This window comes from Tinamus guttatus, unplaced genomic scaffold (assembly GCF_059628265.1).
Source record: "Tinamus guttatus ecotype Peru unplaced genomic scaffold, ASM5962826v1 Tinamus_guttatus_pri_ptg000563l, whole genome shotgun sequence".
NCBI lineage: Eukaryota > Metazoa > Chordata > Aves > Tinamiformes > Tinamidae > Tinamus > Tinamus guttatus.
In genome coordinates this window covers 1,181,514-1,203,776 of record NW_028289097.1, presented here as the reverse complement: position 1 = coordinate 1,203,776, position 22,263 = coordinate 1,181,514, and the positions used below count along the sequence as shown (strand labels likewise).

At 53.4% G+C, this 22,263-nt stretch overlaps 1 protein-coding gene across 1 annotated transcript in view; it reads left to right on the top strand.

The window, feature by feature from the left end:
- The window catches only part of KIF21B (kinesin family member 21B), a 41,764-nt gene that overhangs the window by 7,594 nt on the left and 11,907 nt on the right, over nt 1-22,263 (top strand). Inside the window, exons 2-19 of the mRNA XM_088534510.1 lie at nt 9,911-10,133; nt 10,490-10,672; nt 13,200-13,349; nt 13,571-13,705; nt 14,111-14,275; nt 14,789-14,904; nt 15,557-15,752; nt 16,529-16,718; nt 16,828-16,891; nt 17,489-17,713; nt 18,024-18,105; nt 18,543-18,660; nt 18,952-19,143; nt 19,652-19,851; nt 20,114-20,221; nt 20,712-20,780; nt 21,324-21,553; nt 22,040-22,187. Of these exons, the coding sequence (XP_088390636.1) occupies nt 9,911-10,133; nt 10,490-10,672; nt 13,200-13,349; nt 13,571-13,705; nt 14,111-14,275; nt 14,789-14,904; nt 15,557-15,752; nt 16,529-16,718; nt 16,828-16,891; nt 17,489-17,713; nt 18,024-18,105; nt 18,543-18,660; nt 18,952-19,143; nt 19,652-19,851; nt 20,114-20,221; nt 20,712-20,780; nt 21,324-21,553; nt 22,040-22,187 (2,794 nt within the window). The remainder of the gene's footprint in view (nt 1-9,910; nt 10,134-10,489; nt 10,673-13,199; nt 13,350-13,570; nt 13,706-14,110; nt 14,276-14,788; nt 14,905-15,556; nt 15,753-16,528; nt 16,719-16,827; nt 16,892-17,488; nt 17,714-18,023; nt 18,106-18,542; nt 18,661-18,951; nt 19,144-19,651; nt 19,852-20,113; nt 20,222-20,711; nt 20,781-21,323; nt 21,554-22,039; nt 22,188-22,263) is intronic.

The window sequence follows — 22,263 nt, the reverse complement described above, 5'->3', positions numbered from 1 at the left end:
CGGCCTGTTCCTTCCCAGGAGAAGCAATAAGGTTTTCACTCCTTCGTGAGAGCTTCTGTGGTGACTGATACAATAATCGCAGTCACCCATCTGCAGAGTCCTCCCCGTCTGTGGGCAAACTGCGGAACACGTTGTTTGGACAGACGCATCAGGACGGTGATGTCTCTATCCCTGCACTGGTCTGGAGAGCAGGTGAGAGAGATTGGGAAAGGAGGAAGGGCTTTGTGGTGGGACACGGGGAAGACTGAGCTCTGAAGAAAGGCTCAAGGTAGGGCCCCGCCCCTTGTGAGAGCTGTGGGATTTGTGCAGTAACCTCAGCCTGGTCCCCTGTCTGTAGTGGCCCCAAGCCTTGCTAGGAGGAGGTCCTCTGAGTTTAGAGGTGCTAGATGAGCAGATGGGCAAGGTGAGCAGCCAGTGAAGCATGTTGAGAACTGACCGACTGACGGAGCTCAGGGGATTGCAATCAGTGCTGCAAAGTCTAGTTGGAGGCCTGTAGCTAGCAGTGTCCCTCAGGGGTCAATACTGGGTCCAATCCTGATCAATTTATTCATCAGTGTCTTGGATGAAGGGACAGAGTGCGCCCTCAGCAAATTTGCTGATGATATAAAATTGTGAGGAGTGGCTGGTATATCAGAGGGCTGTGGGGGGGACCTTCAGAGGGACCTTGACAGGCTGGAGAGGTGGGCAGAGAGGAACATCTTGAATTCAGTAAAGGGAAAGTGCAGAGTCCTGCACTGAGAGGCATAACCCCATGCAGCAGGACAGGCTGTGGCTTGACCCGCTGGAGAGCAGCTCTGCAGAGAAGGACCTGGGAGTCCTGATGGACAACAAGTGACCATAAGCCAGCAATGTGCTCTTGTGGCCAAGAAGGCTAATAGTCTCCTGGGGTGCATAAAATGAGCATCTCCAGCAGGTCGAGGGAGGTGATCCTGCCCCTCCACTCAGCCCACATGAGGCCATACCTGGAGTGCTGTGTCCAGTTCTGGGCTTGCCAGTTTAAGGGGGACATGGCACTACTGGGAAGAGGCCAGCATAGAGCTATGAAGATGATTGAGGCCTTGGAGCATCTCTCATGTGAGGAGAGGCTGAGAGAAATGGGCCTGTTCAGCTGGGAGAAGAAGACTAGGAGGGTTTTTTATCAGGGTGTATAAATATCTGAAGGGAGAGTGTAAAGAGGATGGGGACAGACTGTTCTCGGTGGTGACTAATGATAGGACAAAAGGCAACAGCCACAAACTGAAACACAGGAAGTTGCATCTGAACATGAGAGAAAAAACTTCTTGACTGGGAGGGTAACAGAACATTGGGACAGGCTGCCTAGAATGGTGGTGGAGCTGGTGGAGCTGTTCAAAACCCACCCAGACAAGGTTCTGTGCAATGTGCTGTAGGTGACCCTGCTTGTGCAAGCGGATTGGACTAGTTGATTTCTAGAGGTCTCTTTCAGCCACATCCATTCTGAGGTTCTGTTCTGTGATTCTCAGTCTTGTGGCTACAGCCTCTGCTCATCTATATTTCATGCTGGAGCTGCCCGAGGGGATTATTAGAGTTTAACAAGCCTATTTCCCTTCCTTGCTGCAATCCCTGCCTTGGTTTACTCCCAGATTTTTTTTTTGTAGCATTCCTCTTCCTGTTGGCCAAGTGTTCAGGGATTTTTATAGGGGAGAAACCCCTCTTTCATGCTACCTGCTCTCCTATCTTGCAGGCGAGTTGTTTCTGATGTACCCTGTGGGCTTTGGTGTTGCAGGAAATAGGTTGTTTGGAATTTTTTTGCCGTGATTTAAATTCTCCAGTGGGGATGTGGCATGGAAGGGGACTGGGAGCTTCAGGTGGGCACTCTTGGACTTGAGGAAGTTGTGAGGCCCTCACCTCCAAAGGGTTCACCAGGTGGGACTGAGACTCAGGAGCACTCCAGAAAGAGAGAGACCCCATGGTGTGATCCACTGGCTTGGAAGGAATCAGGAGCCCTGCCTGGTTATGAGGATGCACATCTGGGGGACTGTGAGTAGGCAGAGAGCTCATCTACCAGCTTCCGTCCTGTGACATCTCTCTGCTTGCTTGGGGTGAAGCTGACAGCATACTGGGGACAGAACCTCCTGGCTAACAATGACTTCCTGTTACTAATTAATGATTGCCAAACTTCATAGCCTCCATGCCATCCCTGCATGGTTGTAGGGCCAGGGGTATGTGTTGAGTTTGGTTGTTTTACCACATGTGCTCTACGTTGTGTTGCTGATCTGTCCTGCTGCTTCCTTTTCTGGTCCTGGAGCCCTTGGCAGATGACTGCCCTGAGTTACTGTCCATCACCTTCAAACATCTCCATGGCACTTTCCACTCCCTTCTTCTAAGCAGTGCTCGGGGAAGATGTCAGTTCCCATCTGTTCCCACCAGTTGTATTTAGACTCCCGCTGTGTAGCCTGCTAATCCTCTATGGAGCTGATGGGATTGGCAGTTGCTTTTTTTTGGCTTGCTGAGGCAGTGGAATAATCCAGAGAGATCCCCGACTTAGTCCTCATCTTTCCTCTTAGGTGAGATGATGGCTATATAACACACCCTTTGTTTCTCTGAGGATCTTGTTATGCCCTCACCATCTAACCATTGGGTTGGATTTCTCCCTGGATCTTTCCTTGCCCCTGGCTGCTGAATCCTTGTGTCCTGGAGACAGTCTCCTGGAGTGGAAGGTGGGTCTCACTGCCCCTTCCCTGGCTGTAGCTCCAGACCAGATGGTGCAGCTCATCACCGGTGTGCTCCTGCCAAAACCAATGAGCAGCACATGCTGGTTGACAAGGTCTGATTTAAAGGTTTCCCTAAGCCTGGGAAAGCCTGGAGAGAAGGATTAGCAGGGGCCCAGGTGGCTCGGTGGGACTGCTGTGCTCTGTGGAGCCCTGCTCAGGGCAGTGCCGTTTGCACTGCATGGGAGTGGGTCTGGAGAGCAGCAGCAGAACGTCTACATTGGGGTTGGCTTCCTGCAGGGTCTGAGCACGGGACAGCAGCAGGCCCCACTGCTAGCCCTGTGCCCACACACCTCCATGTACACCCAGATCTACTTGCTCTGTCCCGACCTCACACCTCAGCACCACCAAGGTCTCAGAACTGGACTGACAGGCAGTTCACCTTGCCCTAATCCCAACCCACCCCTACCCATGGGACCACACTGTCCGTGGAAGCTTCTGCCTTGGTGGTGGCAACGATTTCTCTGCAGTAGGTGCCTCTGGAAACAGGTTGAGGCCAGCACTTTCCCATGTTGTACTCACTCCTACTAGGAAATGATTTACTATATCTCTTAATCTGAGCATTTGCTGACCAGACCTGACAGTCCCAGGGGAGCATTATTCGATTTCCTCTGATTGCGAGCTGATTGCTGAGCTGCTTTCCTGCATGGTAATTAAATGCTTAACTTTGTCTTGATTTGGGTCCAAAGCAACCTGTGTGCAAGTAACTGTTTCTTGGTAACAAGCCCTCTCCAGAGACCCTGTCCCTTGGTAGAGAACGAGGCTGGAGATTCCTAACTCTGGGAGAGAAGGGCAGACCATTCAAATGGAGAGACCCACTCTGAGCTGAGGCTCTGACTTGCCACTCTCTGCTGGCTGATGAGGATGGCTTAATGTGCTGGCCTGGAGCGATGGAAAAAAATCTCTTGCTCTGATCTTTCTCTGGAGATGCTACAAGCACCTAGGTACCCTGGGGAGCTGCTTACTGGCCAGTCAGGCTGAATGCAGCCCATAGACCGCCACACTTCTAGCCTCGTGTGCCCATTATCTTACCTGTTGGGCTTGCAACAATTGGTGGGGCTCTTAGGCTTGTAGGGTGTCCTACAAGGTTACAGAAGGATGTTAGAGAGATCTTCTGCTCATTGGCTGTGTCCTTCAACTCTTTCTCCTGGGAAGAGAGGCATTTCTAACCTGTTTTCCCGTCTTAAATTAAAGCTTTTGTCTGGTGTCCCTAGTCTTCCTACCAAGCAAAGCACCTCTTATCCCAGACTGCCCCATTCTCCTTTCACCCATACTGGGAGGGAACCCAGGAGAAAGAAAGCTCAGTGGGCAAGTTTGGGTAGAGGTGATCAAAGTGTGTGATAGGCAGGTAGACAGTGCACAAGTCTGGGTCATTTGGTAGATGCTCCTGCAGCGCTGGAGGCTGGAGAAAGCGTGATCAGGCATGGGAGCCAGAGCAGGTGATGTGGGAAGCAGAGCCAGACTCGCCTGGACTTGCTCCTGTACTTGCCTTGGCAAACACAGCCGAGGTGGTGGGGCTGGCCTGGGGGCTGCCAACCCCACGCTCTGCAAGTCCAGATCCTGGGAGGTGCCTGCAGCAAGGGAGCCCTGGCCTAGAGCCTCACAGTGTGAGGTACCGGCAGGTGTCCTTGCTGCTCTGGAGACAGGGAGGGCAAGAACAAGCAGCACCAAGCCTCCAGGGCCTGACACGGATAGGGAAAATCCTGCGGAGCTCTTCCACTCTGCTGCTCTTAAATCCTTTGCCCGGTGGTGCTGGTTCTGCTTGCTGTGAAACCCAACCCTGCCCAGCTGAGCAGCCTTCTTGGCCTCAGGAGAGATACGGGGAGGGGAGCAGCACTTTGCAGCCTCCCGTCTCCTTGGCAGTCCTGTTGGATGAGGACTCTGACATCCCAGAGCCGTCCTTGCTTCCAGACTGGTTTTCAAGAGATGAAAGCTCCCTGCTGGAGCCAGGGCAGGCTCTGCCTGGTCTGCAGGATAGTTCACACTTGCAGGATTATAAAAGGCAGTGAGAGGCAGCTGCAGACAAGATGCCAGGTCCCATGTGCCAGGTGAGCGCTTGGCATAAACTGGCACCCCTAATTGGGATGGGCTGCCATGCAGTCCCATGCCAGGAGTGAGAACATGTGTGCTCTGCCTCCATGGGGAGCACAGAGGGCTGGTACAGCCCCTGTTTGAAGTGGAGCATTGAATGGTGGCTCTGAGGGAGGTGAGATCACTTCTTCCTCTGTGCCCTTTCTCTCCTGTTGCTCTGTACCCAGTGGAGCAGCCAGTCTGCTCCAGAAGTGGCTGAGCTGAAGGAGGACTGTGCAGCTTTTGGGGAGCATGGCATGTGCAGGGCTATGGGAGTGTTCACCAGGGGGTGAACAGGGACGTTGTGATGGCTCTTGCTGTAGGTGTATTGAGTGTGATATGTGCTGTGATGGCTTTGGCAAAGTGCTGGGGACAGGATGCTCTGCAGCCCCCCGATATTGCCTTTGCAATGGGCTACGAGTGGGGAAACTGAGGCAGTCAGGGTAGGGAGGCAGACAGACACTGGGACACAAATGCAAACGTTTTTTCACATGTGTTGTGCCTTCTCATTCTAGGTAATGTCCTCCTCTGTGTCCCTCTTTGAGGGCTGAACGGCATTGGGTGGCATCTGCTTTGCACCCAGTGTGTGCAAGAGGCAGAGCGCTGAGAGCTGGACAGTTCATGTGCCCTGTGCACCCCTGTCCCCTCAGCGAGGAGCAGGGCACGGGGTGCCAGGGTGCACGAGCCTCTTCCCACGGGGGCTCCGCTTGGAGGGAACACCGAGCCAGCCCTTGGAAGGCTCCCCATGAGAGCGAGCTGCCCCACCGCTGCCCACTAAAGCCTTGGCTCCCGGCCTGGCCTGGCTGCCCCCCTCCTGACTAAATGTTGGCTTATGGCAGCGGCGCTGAACAACCCGGCCTTTGTGCGCGCCGGGCTCACCGAAGAGCGTTCCCGCGCACGCGTCGGCAGCGCCGTCGGCCCGGTGGGATGCAGCACCCTCTTCCCCCCTTCTTCCCGCTGCTGCATTGCCATGGCAGCGTGGCTGTGCGGACAGGCGCCTCACAGCCTGCCAGCAAGGCAGGAAAAAAGGGCGAGAGACAGCGAGGCTCCTTGCCGAGGTCCCCTGCGCGCTGCCTCTGTGTCTTTATAAACTGCTCTGGGGCTCTTGTTCTCTTGAATCTGGCTCCAGCGGAGACCGGATGCGGGCTCCCCCTGGCATCCATTGCCTCTGTTGCTGTGGGATTGGGATGCTGGGAATGGAGCAGGCAGGCTCCATTCTGTCACTGCCCCTGCTGGAGCTGCTGCTTTGGGAAGGATCAGCCCGCGCCGCTGTCTCTGTGTGTCCATGTTCCTCCAGCTCTGGGTGCTGGTGGTCCAAGGCCGGGGAGCAGCAAACCTTGCTTGGCGAGGGGCTCTGTGTGACTCTGTCCAGGGCACTCTGCTCTGTTTGGTCGCCTCCCATCACCATCCGTTTGCAGGGAGCAGGCTGAAGGTGTGGATGTGTGTGCGGGTGGATGGATAGGCGGATGGATGGGTGGCCGGTGATCTCCTCCTACCTCTTTGCCATCTACCTCCTCATGCTAAGTGTCCTTTGCCTGCTTTCTGACCGTGCCTTGCCTTGCCCAGGGCACATTTATCAGTTTGGGGAAGGGTGAGATAGGACTGGGGTTGCTCTTCCTGGCTGGGCCTTGGGGCAACCCCTATCACCCCAGAGCAAATAGCTTCAAGCAGAGGCTGCTTGGCACAACCTGCTCTGTGAAGCTTGGACTTTAATCCCTTCTGAGCTGGGGAACAATGAGGAGCTCCCTGCTAGTTAAGCTCTGGTTTATTCTGGATGCTGCTTAGAAGATAAGCCCCTAATTGCCAAATAGACATAGGAACCTGGGCTGTGGGTGAGCAGACTGTGGCTCATTTGGCTCTGTCATGGGCCTTCATCATAGGCAAAAGTTGTCCCTTCACCTGGCACCCATGACCACAGGCAGAAGAGTCATGCCAGCCAATGGGAACGTGGTTGAAGGGAGTGCATGGAAGGCACAGACTTACATTAGGGAGCAGCTGCAGGACCCTAGTAAACAAGAGCTCTGGATGCACTCAGGCCTAAAACCAGGCAGTGTCCACAGGCACTAGCTCTGTCACCCTTAATTTTGAGCTCCTGACAGCATCACCCTCAGTTCTCCCAGTGCTCATGGACAGACAGGACATGGGAAGCTTCCTTTTCGATAGAGGTAGTGATAGGAAGCGCCAGAACCAATCTAGATATAGTGACTTTATGATTTTCTCACCCTACTATCAAAGTTGCTCATTTCTGCTACAGAACAGGGAAACTGAGGCAGAACATCACCTGATGGGGCTGATGACAGGACTGAAGGAAGAACCTGTGCTGGGTCTCCAGGTCCTTAGAGCATATTTGCTTTTGTGCTGCCTGTTCATGGCTTTACCCACAAATACAGTCTGCTTCTGCCGCCACGGATTGCAGATGAGGGCAAGGTGCCAATGCGGAGGTGCTGGAACTGCCCTGGTTTGGGGTCCTGGACCATGTTTCAGGATGGGGTTGTTTGAGCTCTTTGCAGTCTTGAATTGATCCTGGTGGGATTTTCCTCTGCCACTTAAGTCTGGCCCAGCCAGGTCTTGTGTTGCCCACTGCCTGGAATGGAGATGTTCCTGCTGGAAGAGCATGGATTGTAGCCAGTTCTCCCAGTGGTGGTGAGCTGGGCCTATAACACTCAGGAGCAGGAGGATCAATTACACCAACAAATCCTATTCAGTGTCTCTTGGTGGCCGTGTAAATCTCCTGCGATGCTGGGTGGCAGGGCTGCTGGTGACAGCCAGTTCCCCTAGACATCTCTGCACCATGCAATGAAGGGCCAGGCCTTATTGTCACTGCCCACGGTGTCTGCCAGGGTTGCTGGCACACGGCGCTCTCATTCTGGCCCTCCTGCTCTGTTTTGTCTTGCTCTCACAGCTGGGAGGCCCCAGTATTCACAGCCCGGGTGGCAGCTGCTGTCAGCTGGAGTGGGTGATGCTTGGCCGATTGCCTGGAAAACGGAGCCCACACCGTAGCCTGGGCTTCCATGTGCTCCATGCAGGGAGCTCCAGCACGGGAGTGAGCACCGGGGCCTTCAGTTGCTGTGGAGAGACAGGACAGCTCAAGTGCAGTTGCTTTGACGTCTGGGCTGATGCCCAAGTCCCCTCTGGCCCCCTGAGTCCCATGTGTGCAGGGATTTGGGGTGATGGATGAGGTTCCTGTGGGCGCTTGGAGCTGGCCAATGCATTTGGACAGCCAATTACAAGAGTCAAAGTGGGGGAGACATCTGGTGATGGCACTGGTATGTGGACAGCTGGAAAAGCTCAGCACAGTGTGGTCAGGCTCAACGTGGTTTCCACGCTATGGAAAATGCCTGCGCACACATACACACACATGCATCAACTGTCCCGCTCATCCTGTCTTCCAAGCTCACATGCATGCACGTATTTAATCACTTCTGGGTGGGAGAGACATATTTTGCTGAAAACCCTGCGCTCATTTTGCTAGAGACAGAAACTTTCCAAAAATACCCTGCTTTCAGTTTGTTCCGCTCCCCCTTCCCTGGGGACGATGTCACTATGTGTGTAGAGGGATAAAGGAGGGGAGTGCAATGTGATGGTCAAAAAGTAATTAGGAATTGCTGGGTTAATTTTCCTGGGAGAGGGTGGGACTAGTGCAGTCTGTCACTGAGCACACCAGAAGCTGCTTTCTATTGTGGCTGCTGAGCTAAATATACCCTCGTACATATATAGGGAAGAGCCGTTCCCACATGCCTGCTAGCCAAGACTCCTGGTTGCGGGATGCACGATGCCCACGCTTCCTCCCATCGGCCTCGTCCTCCGATGCGATCCATGAGCCACGTGCAGGCTGTGCAGGGATGGACTCGCCCCCAGCCAAAATGTGGATGGTTTTGGTCTTCAGGGCTTTGGGTTTGCTGCCGGATAGCTTGGCAAGGCCTGCTGTGTTGTGCGAATGAAAGCGGAGTCCTGATCCGCAAAGCATCTGCTGCGGTCTGCATCCCGTCCTGCTAGTTATGTGGCTTAGGAGGAATTAATTGATGTATTTATGAAGCATCTAGGGAAGGGAGATATGCAGTCATTAGCCCTAATGAGAGTTAGGACATTTGCCAGCATATTTGGCTTTGTGTTCCTTCTTTCTCCACAAGTCCCTTGGGACTCACCAGCTTCCTGCTGCCAACGTGATCCCCTGAAACCCGAAGCTTCCTCCCAGTCTCATCAAAAGCTGGTCTCCATCGCCCGGCAGAGCTGCATTTCCATAGTCAGCATCACAGCTCTTTCGGTCTGCCGTGGTGTAGCTGAAGGTCTGGGCAGGTGGAGGGCAGGAACGAGGCAGGTAGTTGTTGCCTGCAGACAGAGTCAGGAGCCAAGTGCAGCTTTGTTGTCCCAGTTTCATCTGCTGACTCCTTGGTTTCAGTAAGCTACCAGAATGGACGGTGGTTTATTTCAGATGGTTGTTTTGGTGCTGGGGCTGTCTCCTTGTGATTTTGTAAGTGAGGCCTTCATAGCTGCAGCTTGAGCTTGCTGCTTCCTGAGTGAGAGCTCCCACGTTGCAGGCGGGATGGGCGGCTTGACACTGAGATGCATCCTGTCTATGTGCCTGTGCTCCAGCAGCCCCGTTAGGGCTCCTGCAATGAATTGATTCCTGCCTATGTGCAGCCTGGAGCTCACTGCCTAGCCAGGGACATTGCAGCAAGCGAGCTGATGTGGGAACAGGGAAGCTGGCTGGCATGGTAGGGGCTATGCTGAGCCGTATTTAGCTCTTGGTGCAAGGGAAAAGTTTTAGGTGTGGGCTGCCTGCTTTCTTTTCGCCCTGGAACTGCCCAGCCTTGCCTCTCTTCTAGCTTGTGGAGGTGGCTGGTGGCATTGCTGCCATCCACCAAGCCTGTTTCTCATCCACAAGCAGATAAGGATCATCGCTGGGGCAAGCAGATCCAGGCAGGGGAGCAGAACTCCAGGAGAACATCCCTTGTGCATCGTGTGCTGTTTGCTTCGACCTGCACACAGCAGTGCTATCAACCCCCTTCCTGCAGCAGCCAAGTTGCAATGAAGAACCATGCTCAGGTTCCCTGGGACCAGGCACTCAGGTAAGTCATGAGGCAGTTCTCACCCTGTTTCTCCTCCTGCAGGATCCGTCCCCAGCTGTCCAAAGAGAAGATTGAGGGATGCCACATCTGCACCTCTGTGACACCCGGAGAACCTCAAGTGCTTCTAGGAAAAGACAAGGCCTTTACCTATGACTTTGTCTTCGACCTGGACACATGGCAGGAGCAGATCTACACGACGTGCGTGGGCAAGCTCATTGAAGGCTGCTTCGAGGGCTACAATGCCACGGTGCTGGCGTATGGCCAGGTACCTGCTTTGCCTCCTCCTGGGACTCTGGGATGGACCCTGGGCTCTCTTTAGCCCAGAGTGTCAGCTCTTTGCTGAGTGTGACACCTGTGCAGGGTAGGGGACAGCGGGGGTGTTAAATCCCTTGGCTGTGGAGAGGGATGGAGGATTGCTCCTGGTCCATGTGGAAGCCAGGTTGGAGGATGACCATGGGTAGGAGAAGGGGAGGCACAACTGCTGTATGGCTTGGGTACCAGTAGAGTAGGGGAGAGAGGGAATCAGAGGAGTCCAGCAGAGTTTGGGAAGCCAAGGGGTAGCATGGGCAGGTGTGGGGCACTATGGGTTGAGCTGGCTTCTTTCTCATTCCCTCTTTGCAGACTGGTGCGGGGAAAACGTACACCATGGGCACTGGCTTTGATATGAACATCTCCGAGGACGAGCAGGGCATCATCCCCCGGGCCATCGGCCATCTCTTCAGTGGCATCGAGGAGCGCAAGCGGACTGCGCAGAGCCAGGGCATGGCAGCCCCCGAGTTCAAAGTCAGCGCCCAGTTCCTGGAGGTGGGTGACGGAGGACCAGGAGGGACGTTGTTGGGGGGACTGTCCTTTGCACAGCGCCTGTGTCCTGGTCTCCTCGAGTTCTGCGTGTCCCAGCTGCTCCCCACATGAGCCAGGGCAGAGCACCAGAGCATTGGTGACCTTGTGAGGACCACACACAAGGTGCCTGGTGGTGACGCTGTCTTGGCTGTGGAGAAATAGCTTTCCGGTGTGAATATATTTTCCCTGTGGAGAAAAGCTTTTCCCCCTGCTCATGTCTAGATTCCTGGGGAGGGGTAGGAGGTTCAGGGGTCACTGGGCTCCCTTAATCCCCCAGTTTGGAATAAAGACCAGTCTTCCTTGCGCTGTAGGTTTGGATGTTGTTTTCCTCAACCCCTTCCACCATGTGACATCCTTTCCCCTCCTTTGTCAGCTGCCCAGGTCTGCTCTTCAGGAAATCTTCTCTGGTGTCCAGTCATAGTTTCCCTTCCTCAATTTTTTTTTTTTCTGCTTGCTCATCAGGATGACCCCACACTGCCCCAGTGCGCTGGGTGACCTGTTAGCTAGGGTTGGGGTTTTGCTACTTGGAAGTGTGCAGGAAAAGCTTTGGAGAGGATTGCTGCTGGGGATCCTTCAATCCCCAGCCATCTCTCAGCCATCTTTGCAGGCAGCCCTGTAGAGCCCAACAAGGTCCAACACAATTGCAAATAGACCTGGAGAAGGGAGGTGAATGATGGAGCAGTGGCTTTGCTTCGGTCAGCTCTGGCTGCCACAGGGCTTTCTTGTGTATTTTCTCTCTTTTTGCCACCCCTCTAGCCCTGGTATTTTTTACTGAAATTTTTATTGAAATAGCCTTGGAGATCTTTAGGTTGAAGGGGAGAGGAGTTGCAGTGTTGCTGGTCCCAAGGGTGTGCGGTGACAGATGGGGACAAGGTTTCCTCCAAACAAATTATACTGGTTTATTTCAAAGCCGTTTGCATCCATGCTTAGCTGAGCCCAGGCAGCCCTAAGGGCCATCTCTAGCATAGATGGTAACATGCAGAACCATTCTGCCTGCCAGCTGGGGGTCTTAAGGCTTTCCAGAGGCCCTGTTATGTCTGGTGAGAGTTAAAACCCATCGCTGAAAAGCCAATGAGAAAGGCACTTCCAGCCTGCTGAGGACTCTGCCCACCAGACCACCCAGCCTGCAGGGAAAATATTAAGCCAGGACAGATCTTGTGCCTTTGCTTGAATACCTGCCCTTAAATACACCCTGGGCCGGGCATCCCGTGGAGGATTTTGTGGCCAAAACAGCCACTTTGTGCAGTATGGGCATGTGGCTGGGTAAGAGGCTGTTTACTGAAACTGCCATCCCAGCAAGGGAACAGGTTTTGGCTCTACTGATCCCTGTCCTGTAACTGCTGGGAGCAGAATTGTTAGAGGGAGGTTTAAATGCTCCTGAAATTCTTTTGAACCGGGGGCAGCAGGGTATAGATTAGCCCTGATTTGCTCTACTGGCCAGGAATCTCTAGTCCTCAGGTGACCTCCTTCTCTGAGTCAGGACAGGGGTGACAGCCCATGTTGTGCTGCCTTCTCTCTATGAGCAGTACAAAAACAGGATCTTCAAGGCCAGAGACAGTGATCATGACCATGCAGGGTGAGATCTCACAGCATCAGCCTGCTCAAAGAGCCTGGATGATCGAGTTCTGTGCCTGAATCATCTGCATGGCTGAAGTGGCTGCTGCAGGCTGTAGTATTTCACTAGCTGAATTTTGGCACTATATGGAAGAAAAGAGGAGCTGGGAAAGAGGGATGCAAGTATTAGGGGGAGGAAGATGTGTGGGAGCAGCCTGGGAGGATGGACAGGGTTGTGAAGTCATGAGGGAGATAAAAACAAGGTTATGGCATAAGCTGCGTTGAATCCTTCCCGTCTGAGGTGGAAGGCACTGGAGTCCCCCCATCTCTGCTGAGTAATCAGGAAAGGTCAAGGGCTGTGTAACTTGTGCGTGTACATTTAGACTCCCTGGAAAGGGCTCTGAAAGTCTTCTGGTTCCCACACAGCTGCTTGTGTGAGCCGGGGCCAGGATGAGGTTGGCAGCTGGGACCGAAGTGCAGCCGAGAGCTTTGCAGAGGTGTGGATGCTCTCCTAAGTGTGCACACAGCAGCTCTCCTGCATGGCCTCTTCTCCAAAGCAGCATGCGTGCCAGTTTGTGTGTGTATCTGCTGCACATGCGCACACACACACACACACACGCTTGCCTGTGTGTTATCTGCTATACACATGTACACACATAAACACCTCACAACACACCTTTTCCTGCCCTTGCACACATCTTCACACTAGCACTCCTGGTTATCCTTTCCTACATGCACAAGTGCATATAGACACATACATGTGTGCACATATGCAATAACACAGACACATGGATGCCCACATACAAGCTCTCCTCCCAGCTCTTGGGACCTCAACAGTTGGAGGGCGTATGGCAGCTCCTGTAACTCCTGCCATGCCAGGCTCTGCCAGCCTCCTGCTCACTGTTACTCATCCCGTAAATGTTTTCGTCCCTCTCAGCTGTACAATGAAGAGATTCTGGACCTGTTTGACAGCACCCGTGACCCTGATGCTCGCCACCGCAAATCCAACATCAAAATCCATGAGGATGCCAATGGGAGCATCTACACCACGGGAGTCACGTCGCGCCTCATCAGCTCACAGGATGAGGTGGGTGTAGAAGAGGACATTCAGACAGGTCCTACAGGTGGGAGACACACCACCCAGAGGCGTTAGGGCGAGGATGGGGACACTCATCTGGGATAGTTACATGGGGTGATGCGTGGGGCAGGTCTTCGGTAGCCCTGTGCTACAGATCTGTAAAGAGTGTTCTGGTCAACTATAGAGGGGAACTTAAAGGTTTTGTTTCTTCCTCCATGGTACTGTTGCAGCTGATCCAGTGCCTGAAGCAAGGGGCTCTTTCCCGCACCACCGCCAGTACCCAAATGAACGTACAGAGCTCCAGATCCCATGCCATCTTCACCATCCATCTGTGCCAGATGAGAGTGTGCACCCACCCCGAAATGGTGAGATGCAGGGAGGTCTGGCAGCGCTTTTCTCTTGGTCGGGCTGTTCCCAACTCTGATACCCAGGCAACGTGCAGAGGCTCCCCTGGAAAGACAAGAGAGTTTGGAGTCTTAAAGCTGGAGAGTGTGGGCTGTGTATTGTCTCCTTTCAGCTAAAGCAAACATAAGCATTTCACGAGATTAAAGGTCTGTGCAGAGCAGCTCCATTCCAGGCAGGGGTGGTCTGGCCCAAGGGATGTCCCAGAGTAAGCTGCTTTTGGTATCCTTTTCCCTGATTTTCAAAGGAGTGGATGCCAAGGGGAAACACAACGGTTCTTGCTGACTGTGGCTATGGAGTTTCCTGGCCACTCCAGGCCTGTGGTGGGCAATCCTTGTGTGTGTTTGTCTGCATGTGCTTGTCTGTAGGTGAACGGGCAGGTGACCGGCCTCCCGGATGGAGCCCAGCCCACGGAGTACGAGACCCTCACAGCCAAGTTTCACTTTGTCGACCTGGCTGGCTCGGAGAGGCTGAAGCGAACGGGTGCAACAGGAGAGAGAGCAAAGGAAGGCATCTCCATCAACTGTGGGCTGGTATGGCCCTGGGGAGGTCAGCGTGCGGAGGGCAGGGGAGGCAGGGCCTGGCTGGAAAAGCCTGGGACAGCTTGGGGTCCCTCTCAGAGCTGCTCTTACATCTGTCATGGTTTGTGCTTCCATGTCATGGTTTATCCATGATCCAGAATGCCAATGAGGAGTGCACAGCCCTTTTGCCAAGGGCAGAATGTGGCGATAACTGAACTGTGATGATGGAGTACAGAGGAACAGGGGTACCAGTCCTCAAAAGGTAGAAATATGGTAACTTGAGCTTAAAAACAACTTCAGGGTTCACTGCTGTTCCTCAGTGCCCTGATGCAACATGGGAGTGTGAGGCACAGCCCAAGGAAGGAGGGTGAATACTGGAATGGGCAAAGGAAGCCACGTGCCTGCATCTGTTGCACCCCAAATCTGTGACACATCATTCACCCCAGGCCTGAAATGCTGGGAATGTGACAACCATATTCCCAGCAGAGGCTGAATTTGGGGGGATACTTTCCTTTGCATTGGCAGCTGGCCTTGGGGAATGTCATTAGCGCCCTTGGAGACCAGAGCAAGAAAGTTGTGCACGTTCCCTACCGTGACTCCAAGCTCACTCGTCTGCTGCAGGATTCCCTCGGGGGCAACAGGTAAGGGATGCTGGGACTGACATGGACCATAGATGAAGGGGCTGACCCCAGTGGGAGAACTGTGGGGAGACGTCCCCATGTTCAAAGGGTTGAGGGTCTGTGTAGCTGTGTGGGAGCTGTATCAGAACTCGGACACCTTATGGGTTGCCCAGTGTGGAGGGGATGCCTTGGGGCAAGCAATGCTTGACTTTGCAGATTTTAGTACGTTACCTGCTCCCAAATCCAGATACAATTAGCCAACTTCGGCAAAATTGCAAGAGACTGCTGCTCTGAGAGTTAGCACATGGCATTGCCCAGCATGGGACAGCTTTCATTTCCTGCCTGCTTTGACTGTATCTGTTTGAAGAGCCCATTCTTTTCTATAAAGCTTTACATGTGCGAGGCAGTTTTGGAGTAGTGGATTTTGCTTCATGATGCTTAATGCTGTGCAGGTACAGTGGTAGATATGGATTCTGGCTCAGAGAGGTATTGAACCTGGTTTATATCTTGGTTGTGAAGTAAAGAAGGGCCTAGGTTGGGTGTCTGGAGACAAGTGATCTTTGGTTCCTGGGGGAAGCCCATCATTGAATATGACTGAACCTGAGGATTCATCTGCCAGGTTGGCATAGAGCAGGAGAAACTGTCACCTCACTCTGACCTTCATCTCCCCAAGCCAAACCATCATGATCGCCTGCGTGAGCCCATCTGACCGGGACTTCATGGAGACCCTGAACACGCTCAAATATGCAAACCGGGCTCGCAACATCAAGAACAAAGTGGTGGTGAACCAAGACAAGACAAGCCAGCAGATCAGCGCCCTGCGGGCTGAGATTGCTCGACTCCAGATGGAGCTGATGGAGTACAAGGCGGTGAGTGGCTGAGTAAACAGCCGGCCGCTGTAAAGGTGGGATTGATTCAGAAGCAGAAAGAATCCTCCTCATGTTTGAACTGGGGCCATTTTAGAAGGCAGGACCCTCCTGGTCACCACACTCTCACGCTATGGATACGTAGTTCTTATATGGCCCCATTACATAGCCCCACTTCCCCATGAGCAGGTTCTGTGGACAGTTGACTGCTCCAGAGATGCCACGTTTCAGTGGCAACGTGGTGTTGAGAAAATCAGCTATAACAAAATACTGAAAGTCTGTAAAAATGACAGTTAGCTGTTAATGGTGAGGGAAGTTTTTTCTGAGTTTTTTTTCTAAGAGATTACTTCAAGGTTTGTTTTGCCATTGTGCATCTGTCCAGCTCTTGCTGCTTTGCTCTCCATAAAAGCTAGCTCTTGGTTGGTGAATGGCTTGTGCCAAGTCATTTATGTCCCCACTGCAGGCCCCTGTGAAGGCTGGCATAGTGGTTAGTGCATGTGCTTCAGGCACTGGGGATAGGAGTTTAATTCCTGCCCTGTCACATGTAGGACCTTGGATAAATCTTTGAGCTGTTGAGGCAGGGAGAAGCCTTTAACATCTCCAACCCTCCGTCTATGCCATTTCCTTTTGGGGGTTTTTGCTCAGGTTTTCTTGGGATCCCTACATTCTCCGTGAGCCTACTTTAGGGATCAGGATGCATCTGACCCCAGGCATGCTCCTGGTGTGGCCCTACATTCTAGTACATCCTGTGCTCAAGGGCTCCTCTCCTGTCCCCAAAGGGCAAGCGGGTCATCGGGGAGGATGGCTCAGAAGGTTACAGTGACCTTTTCCACGAGAATGCCATGCTCCAGAAGGAGAACAACACACTGCGCATGCGAGTGAAAGCCATGCAGGAGGCCATTGATGCCATCAACAGCAGAGTCACGCATCTCATGAGCCAGGAGGCTAACTTGATGCTGGCTAAAGCAGGTGAGGCTGTGCACATGCAGTGCAGGGAGTCAACCCACACATAGGCCCATGGTGTCCATGTCAGGGCCTGTGTCTTGCCTTGACTGACCTGAGCTTCTGCCTCCTCCAGGCGATGGCAACGAAGCCATCGGTGCCCTCATCCAGAACTACATTCGAGAGATTGAAGAGCTGAGGTGAGTCAAGTTCTGTTGTTCTCCCCTTCTACTCACTGCTGAAGACAGTGAGAACTACTGTGTTTAGCACTTGTCACCTGGATACCGTGGCATGCAGGACACCACCTCTGCTACCTGCAGAGACTGGGTCTGAGCCCAGGTGCTGCTCTTCTCCTTGCTAATGTCATGAGCTAGTCATGGCTCGGAAGGACTGCTGGGAAGGTGGTTTGTTAGGAAGGGTTAAGGCTGAGGAAGGTGTAAGTCTCAGTGGAGTAGCTGCTGAGACCGCTGGCATCTCCTGAGCAGTGTGAATCCCAGTTTCAGTGTTGGGCACTACTATGGACATAGTTATACATTCTGTGGCCATCAGTAGAAGAAGAGAAGAATTGGCAGGACTTGATGTTTCCTAGGGACTGCTGACTCCGGGTACCTCCGCTTGTTTCACATTTCCCTCAGGTGCTCCCTGTTTGCAATGTCCTCGTCTTTTAGCCCAAGATGAGTGGGGATGGTTGGGTAGTGTGTCTGTGCCTGACTTTTGCCTTCTTAAAAGCCAGACAGGTCTTCTTCTTTTGATAAGGGTATCCTGCTCTTTGACCACATCCTGTCTCTCCTCAATAGGACCAAACTCCTGGAGAGCGAGTCCATGAATGAGTCGCTGCGTCGCAGCCTCTCACGCGTCTCCACCAGACCCCCCTACTCCGTGGGCTCATCCCCAGCACCTGGCCTGGCCGGCCTGAGCAGCCCTGCTGCTGCGTTGGAGACGGAGGCCTCTGATGTCCTCCGACGGGCTAAGCAAGACCTGGAGCGTCTGAAAAAGAAAGAGAGAAGGCAGCAGAGGAAGAGGTCAGGTCCTGCGGGACACGGCAGGCGGCTGCATGTCAATCCTATCTGACCTTGCAGGACCGGCTGTGTACCCTCTTCTCCCCATCCTCGCCAATGACCACAGACAGGGAACCCCGAGCCCTGCACTGCCTTCCCCACAACTGCCGCCTCCTTGATATCTCTTTCAGGCATCACACACATCTAGATGTTGCTTTCCCAGATGGGTCAAAAGCAAAAGGATGTGGGAGGGGAGCAGTGATGGCTCTTTCGGACCCTTCCCAGGCTCCCCCTCGCAGAGACTCACTCCAGCCTTCCTGTTTCTCTCCACCAGCCCTGAGAAGGAAGCATTTAAAAAGCGTCCGAAGCTGCAGCAGGACAACGGGGAGGAGACTGATGAGAATGAGGCTGAGGAGGTGAGGATCAAGGACTAGCCTGGCCCTGCGATGAAACTTGGGTGGGTGGTGGAGATACCAGGGACTCAATACAGACAGGAGCAAGAGTAAGGATTGGGATGCTCCACAGCCATTGTGCAGCAAGGAACCAGTGTCCTTTTAGGTTTTGTTTTATCCTGTGTCAGTGAAAGGAGGTGAGGTGATGCAGTGCTGCTCCGCTGCGAGAAGCGCAAGCATGGGGCAGGCCCAAGGCACAGAATTGCCCATCTCTGCTGTGTACACTGGGGGCTCCAGCTTGCATGTTGCAGCCTCCATATACCCTCTCGAGGAGGCTGAGGCCTGTTGCTGAGGCCACAGCCCCTTGCCGTAGGGATAAGCACTGGTTTGGAGATGGGGAGAAGCAGCAGAGAGAAGGACAAGGTCGTGCTGCAAGTTGAGGCCTGGCATTCTCCTTTTAGGAGGAGGAGGAACAAGATGAGAGCGGCTGTGAGGAAGAAGATGGGCGTGAGGATGAAGATGAGGACTCGGGGAGCGAAGAGAGCCTGGTAGATTCGGACTCAGATGCGGAGGAGAAGGGTAAAGTTCAGAGTGGCCTGAGCATCTTGGTATCTGGGGCTATATTAGCTATGGCGTCCTGCCACTAAGGAAGGGGGAGTCTGATGGGACCCTGGGCCACATCTCATCCAGGAGATGTTGCTACAGAGGGTGTCCAGGGCTCTTTGGGAAGCTGCTATTCCTCAGCAGTGTGCACTGCACCCCTTCCTCTTCAGCTCCTTCTGTCCTCTCTTTGCACTATGAATCAGTGGGGTTGTGGGAATGATCCTATCCTCAGTTCCTCCCTGCCTGACTATCCCTCCTGGCCTCCAGCTGTGAATTTTCAAGCTGACCTGGCGGATCTGACATGCGAGATAGAGATCAAGCAGAAGCTGATCGATGAGCTGGAGAACAGCCAGCGACGTTTGCAAACCCTCAAGCATCAATACGAGGAAAAGCTGATCCTACTGCAGAACAAGATCCGGGACACACAACTGGAGCGGGACCGTGTTCTGCAAAACCTCAGTGAGAACTATTTCTCCTCATGGGATCCCATTCCTAATCCCCCTTTTTGCCTAGTGTCCACAACTCCAAGCCAAAGCATACACCCCTCCACACAGTCATGTGGAAGCAGGACTAGTCCCCTGGAAAGCTCATGTGGTGCTAGAGATGTGGCTGGAGGGGAAGGAGAGGTAGTGCCTTTTCTATCCTTGGACACTGCTTCCTGGGATATGGGGTCCTGTAAGATATTTGGAGAAACTGAGGCACACAAGTATACCCAAAAGACCCAACAGTCTTAAGTGATCTTGAGGCTCAGCAGATAATGGATCACATAGGCAGGCTTCACATAGCTGTAGACCCACTTCCATGGCTTCTTCTATGGCCCTTTGCAATTGCAGCATAAATTGCTATCCTGAATGGTGCCTCCAGACAGACCCCAGGTCAGAGCAGAGGGGATAAAGAAAGATCTGGTAAGACGAGAGCACAGTGCCCCTCTGTGAGAGCATCTCAGTCCCTCTCCGCACTTCTCCAGGCACCATGGAGTGCTACACAGAGGAGAAAGCCAACAAGATCAAGGCAGACTATGAGAAACGACTGAAGGAGATGAACCGGGACCTGCAGAAGCTCCAGGCAGCCCAGAAGGAGCACGCTCGGCTACTGAAGAACCAGTCCCGCTACGAACGGGAACTGAGGAAGCTGCAGACAGAGGTGGCCGAGATGAAGAAGGCAAAGGTACCCAGGCGGGTGGCTGCTATGTGCTGGGATGGGGAGGGCATCCCATGTGCCCAGGCCTGGGAGGAGTTTTCCAGTGTAGTAATGAAGCTGAGACGGGCATAGCCAAGTGGGTAGGTGCAACTCTGCTCAAGGGAGAAATATTCTCTACTTGATAGAGCAAGAGGAATGTTTTCATGCTTGGTAGCAAGCACAGGGTGGCTTTCTGCTTGCTGCACTGCTGGGTGCTCGTGCCTTGGCAGACAGCATCCTTCTGTTCCAGGTCGCTCTGATGAAGCAGATGCGGGAGGAACAGCAGCGGAGGCGGCTGGTGGAGACTAAGAGGAATCGGGAGATTGCTCAGCTCAAAAAGGAGCAACGTCGGCAAGAGGTTGGAGCTCTGTCCAACTAGCCTGTGTCATACTAGGTGTCTCAGCGCAGTGAGCACTGGGCTTTGTAGGAAAGTCAACTCTTGTCCTGCTCTGGCACTTTGGGGTGCTCAAAAATATCAGTGAAACTTGAGACACTGCTGCACCCATTTGCTTGTAAGGAGCAGCACAGTACTTGGCGCAGGGCACCTGATTGAGCAGCTATGTCCTCAAGGCCTACTTGCAGCTCCCAGTGTGGTTATCAGAGATGCTGTGGGCTCCTCACCCTGCTCAGAAGGGAGTGTGCCACCAAGGGGGCTATAAACCTCTCTGTTAAAATCAGGAGTGACTCTGTTCACATCCAAACAACTGTTCAAGAATCTGGTCCCAGTATGGAATTACACCATGTCCTGGCTTCAGTGGTGGGACCTGAGGACTGAGATAATTGCTAGGGTGTTTGGGCAGCCCTCCCTTCCCTTTAAGACTCAAGGCATCTTTTTCTCTCGTGCTCAGTTTCAGATCCGGGCTCTGGAGTCTCAGAAGCGGCAGCAGGAAATAGTATTGCGAAGGAAAACCCAGGAGGTAAGAGAGTGACAGTCACCTCTATTGGGGCAGGGGCCTCTGAGAGCTCTCTGGGGCTGACAGGAACCATCTCCACCTCCATTGGGGTGGCAACCCAAGTACTTGACTTGGAGACAACCAGCCATTTGGAGAATGTTAGCCCTGGGGTTACATTTCCCAAAGGACTGGTAAGGTGTTTATGGCTGTGAGTAACCAGGTGGAAGACAACTGTGGCCAGCAGAGGAAATTCCCGTCTCTTGGGGCAGCTGATCTCAGGCAGCAGGAGGATGAATGTGAGTCAGGAGGAAGCAATCCTCTGCGCGCTGTCTGTAGAGTTGCACAAATGCCCCCAGGGCAGGGCTCAAACTTCCATTAGAGCTGCTTAGCCTGGGCTAATTTCCCATCGTGGCTTTGCTATCTGAAGCACCCATCTGTGTCTTGAAGCTTTGGTTCTCTTTAGAGCTGCTGCTCATCCTGGTTCTGCAGAGAGTAGAGGTTGCTGAAGCTGGGTTTGGCCAGGGATGCCTGTTTGATATAGACGTTCCTCTGCCTTGTTCTGGGTAGGTTTCAGCTCTGCGCCGTCTCGCCAAGCCCATGTCGGACCGAGTCGCAGGCAGGATGAGCCAGAAGCCGGCAATGCTGGACTCTGGTGCGGAGGTCTCAGCTAGCACCACCTCTTCAGAGCCTGAATCCGGAGCTCGCTCAGTTTCCAGTATTGTGCGCCAGTGGAACCGGAAAATCAATAACTTCTTGGGAGATCCCTCGCCCTCCATGAATGGAACTCGGCCTGCCAGGTCAGGACGGAGAGGGTCTGGCTTTGCTGAGCTGGGGCTGCACAGGGTGGGTGATAAGTTCCCAGGATCCCCATGATAGCAGACGTGGCTTATAGCTGGGAGCAGGAGTTGAAGTGTAGCTCTTTATTTCACATTTGGCTTGTACCAAGTTGCTGATCTTGTGGTAGATTAGACTGGCAGCGTGTGACTACCCATTGCCTGAACTTGAGCCCAACACTGGGCGCCTAGAAGTGTTACTGTCAATGGCACAAACTCTGCCAGGTTCAGCCCTGCTGTAATGATCTGGCAGTCTCTTGCCTCTGTCAAGAAGTGAATAGAGTTAATGAGCACAGGCAAAGGTGACAGCAGATCCGAGTCATCCAAAAATGATGCAGATGCCTCCTCCACCCCGGGGTAGCCAGAGCCAGGACATCCTTTAGGGGAAAACGCAGCTTTCCAGGAAGGTATGGCTGGTGCCCTGACCCCTTTTCTCCCCTTTGGCTGTAGAAAGAAGTTCCCTAAGAAGGGGTCAAGCCAGACCTTCAGTAAGGCTGCCCGTCTCAAATGGCAGTCTCTGGAACGACGCATTTTTGACATAGTCATGCAGAGAATGACCATCGTCAACCTGGAGGCCGACATGGAGCGGCTCATCAAGGTAATGAACAGCACTGGTGATGGAGAGGACTGGGCAGTGGGTGCAGAAAGGGGGGACAGCTATGCTGACAGTGCCA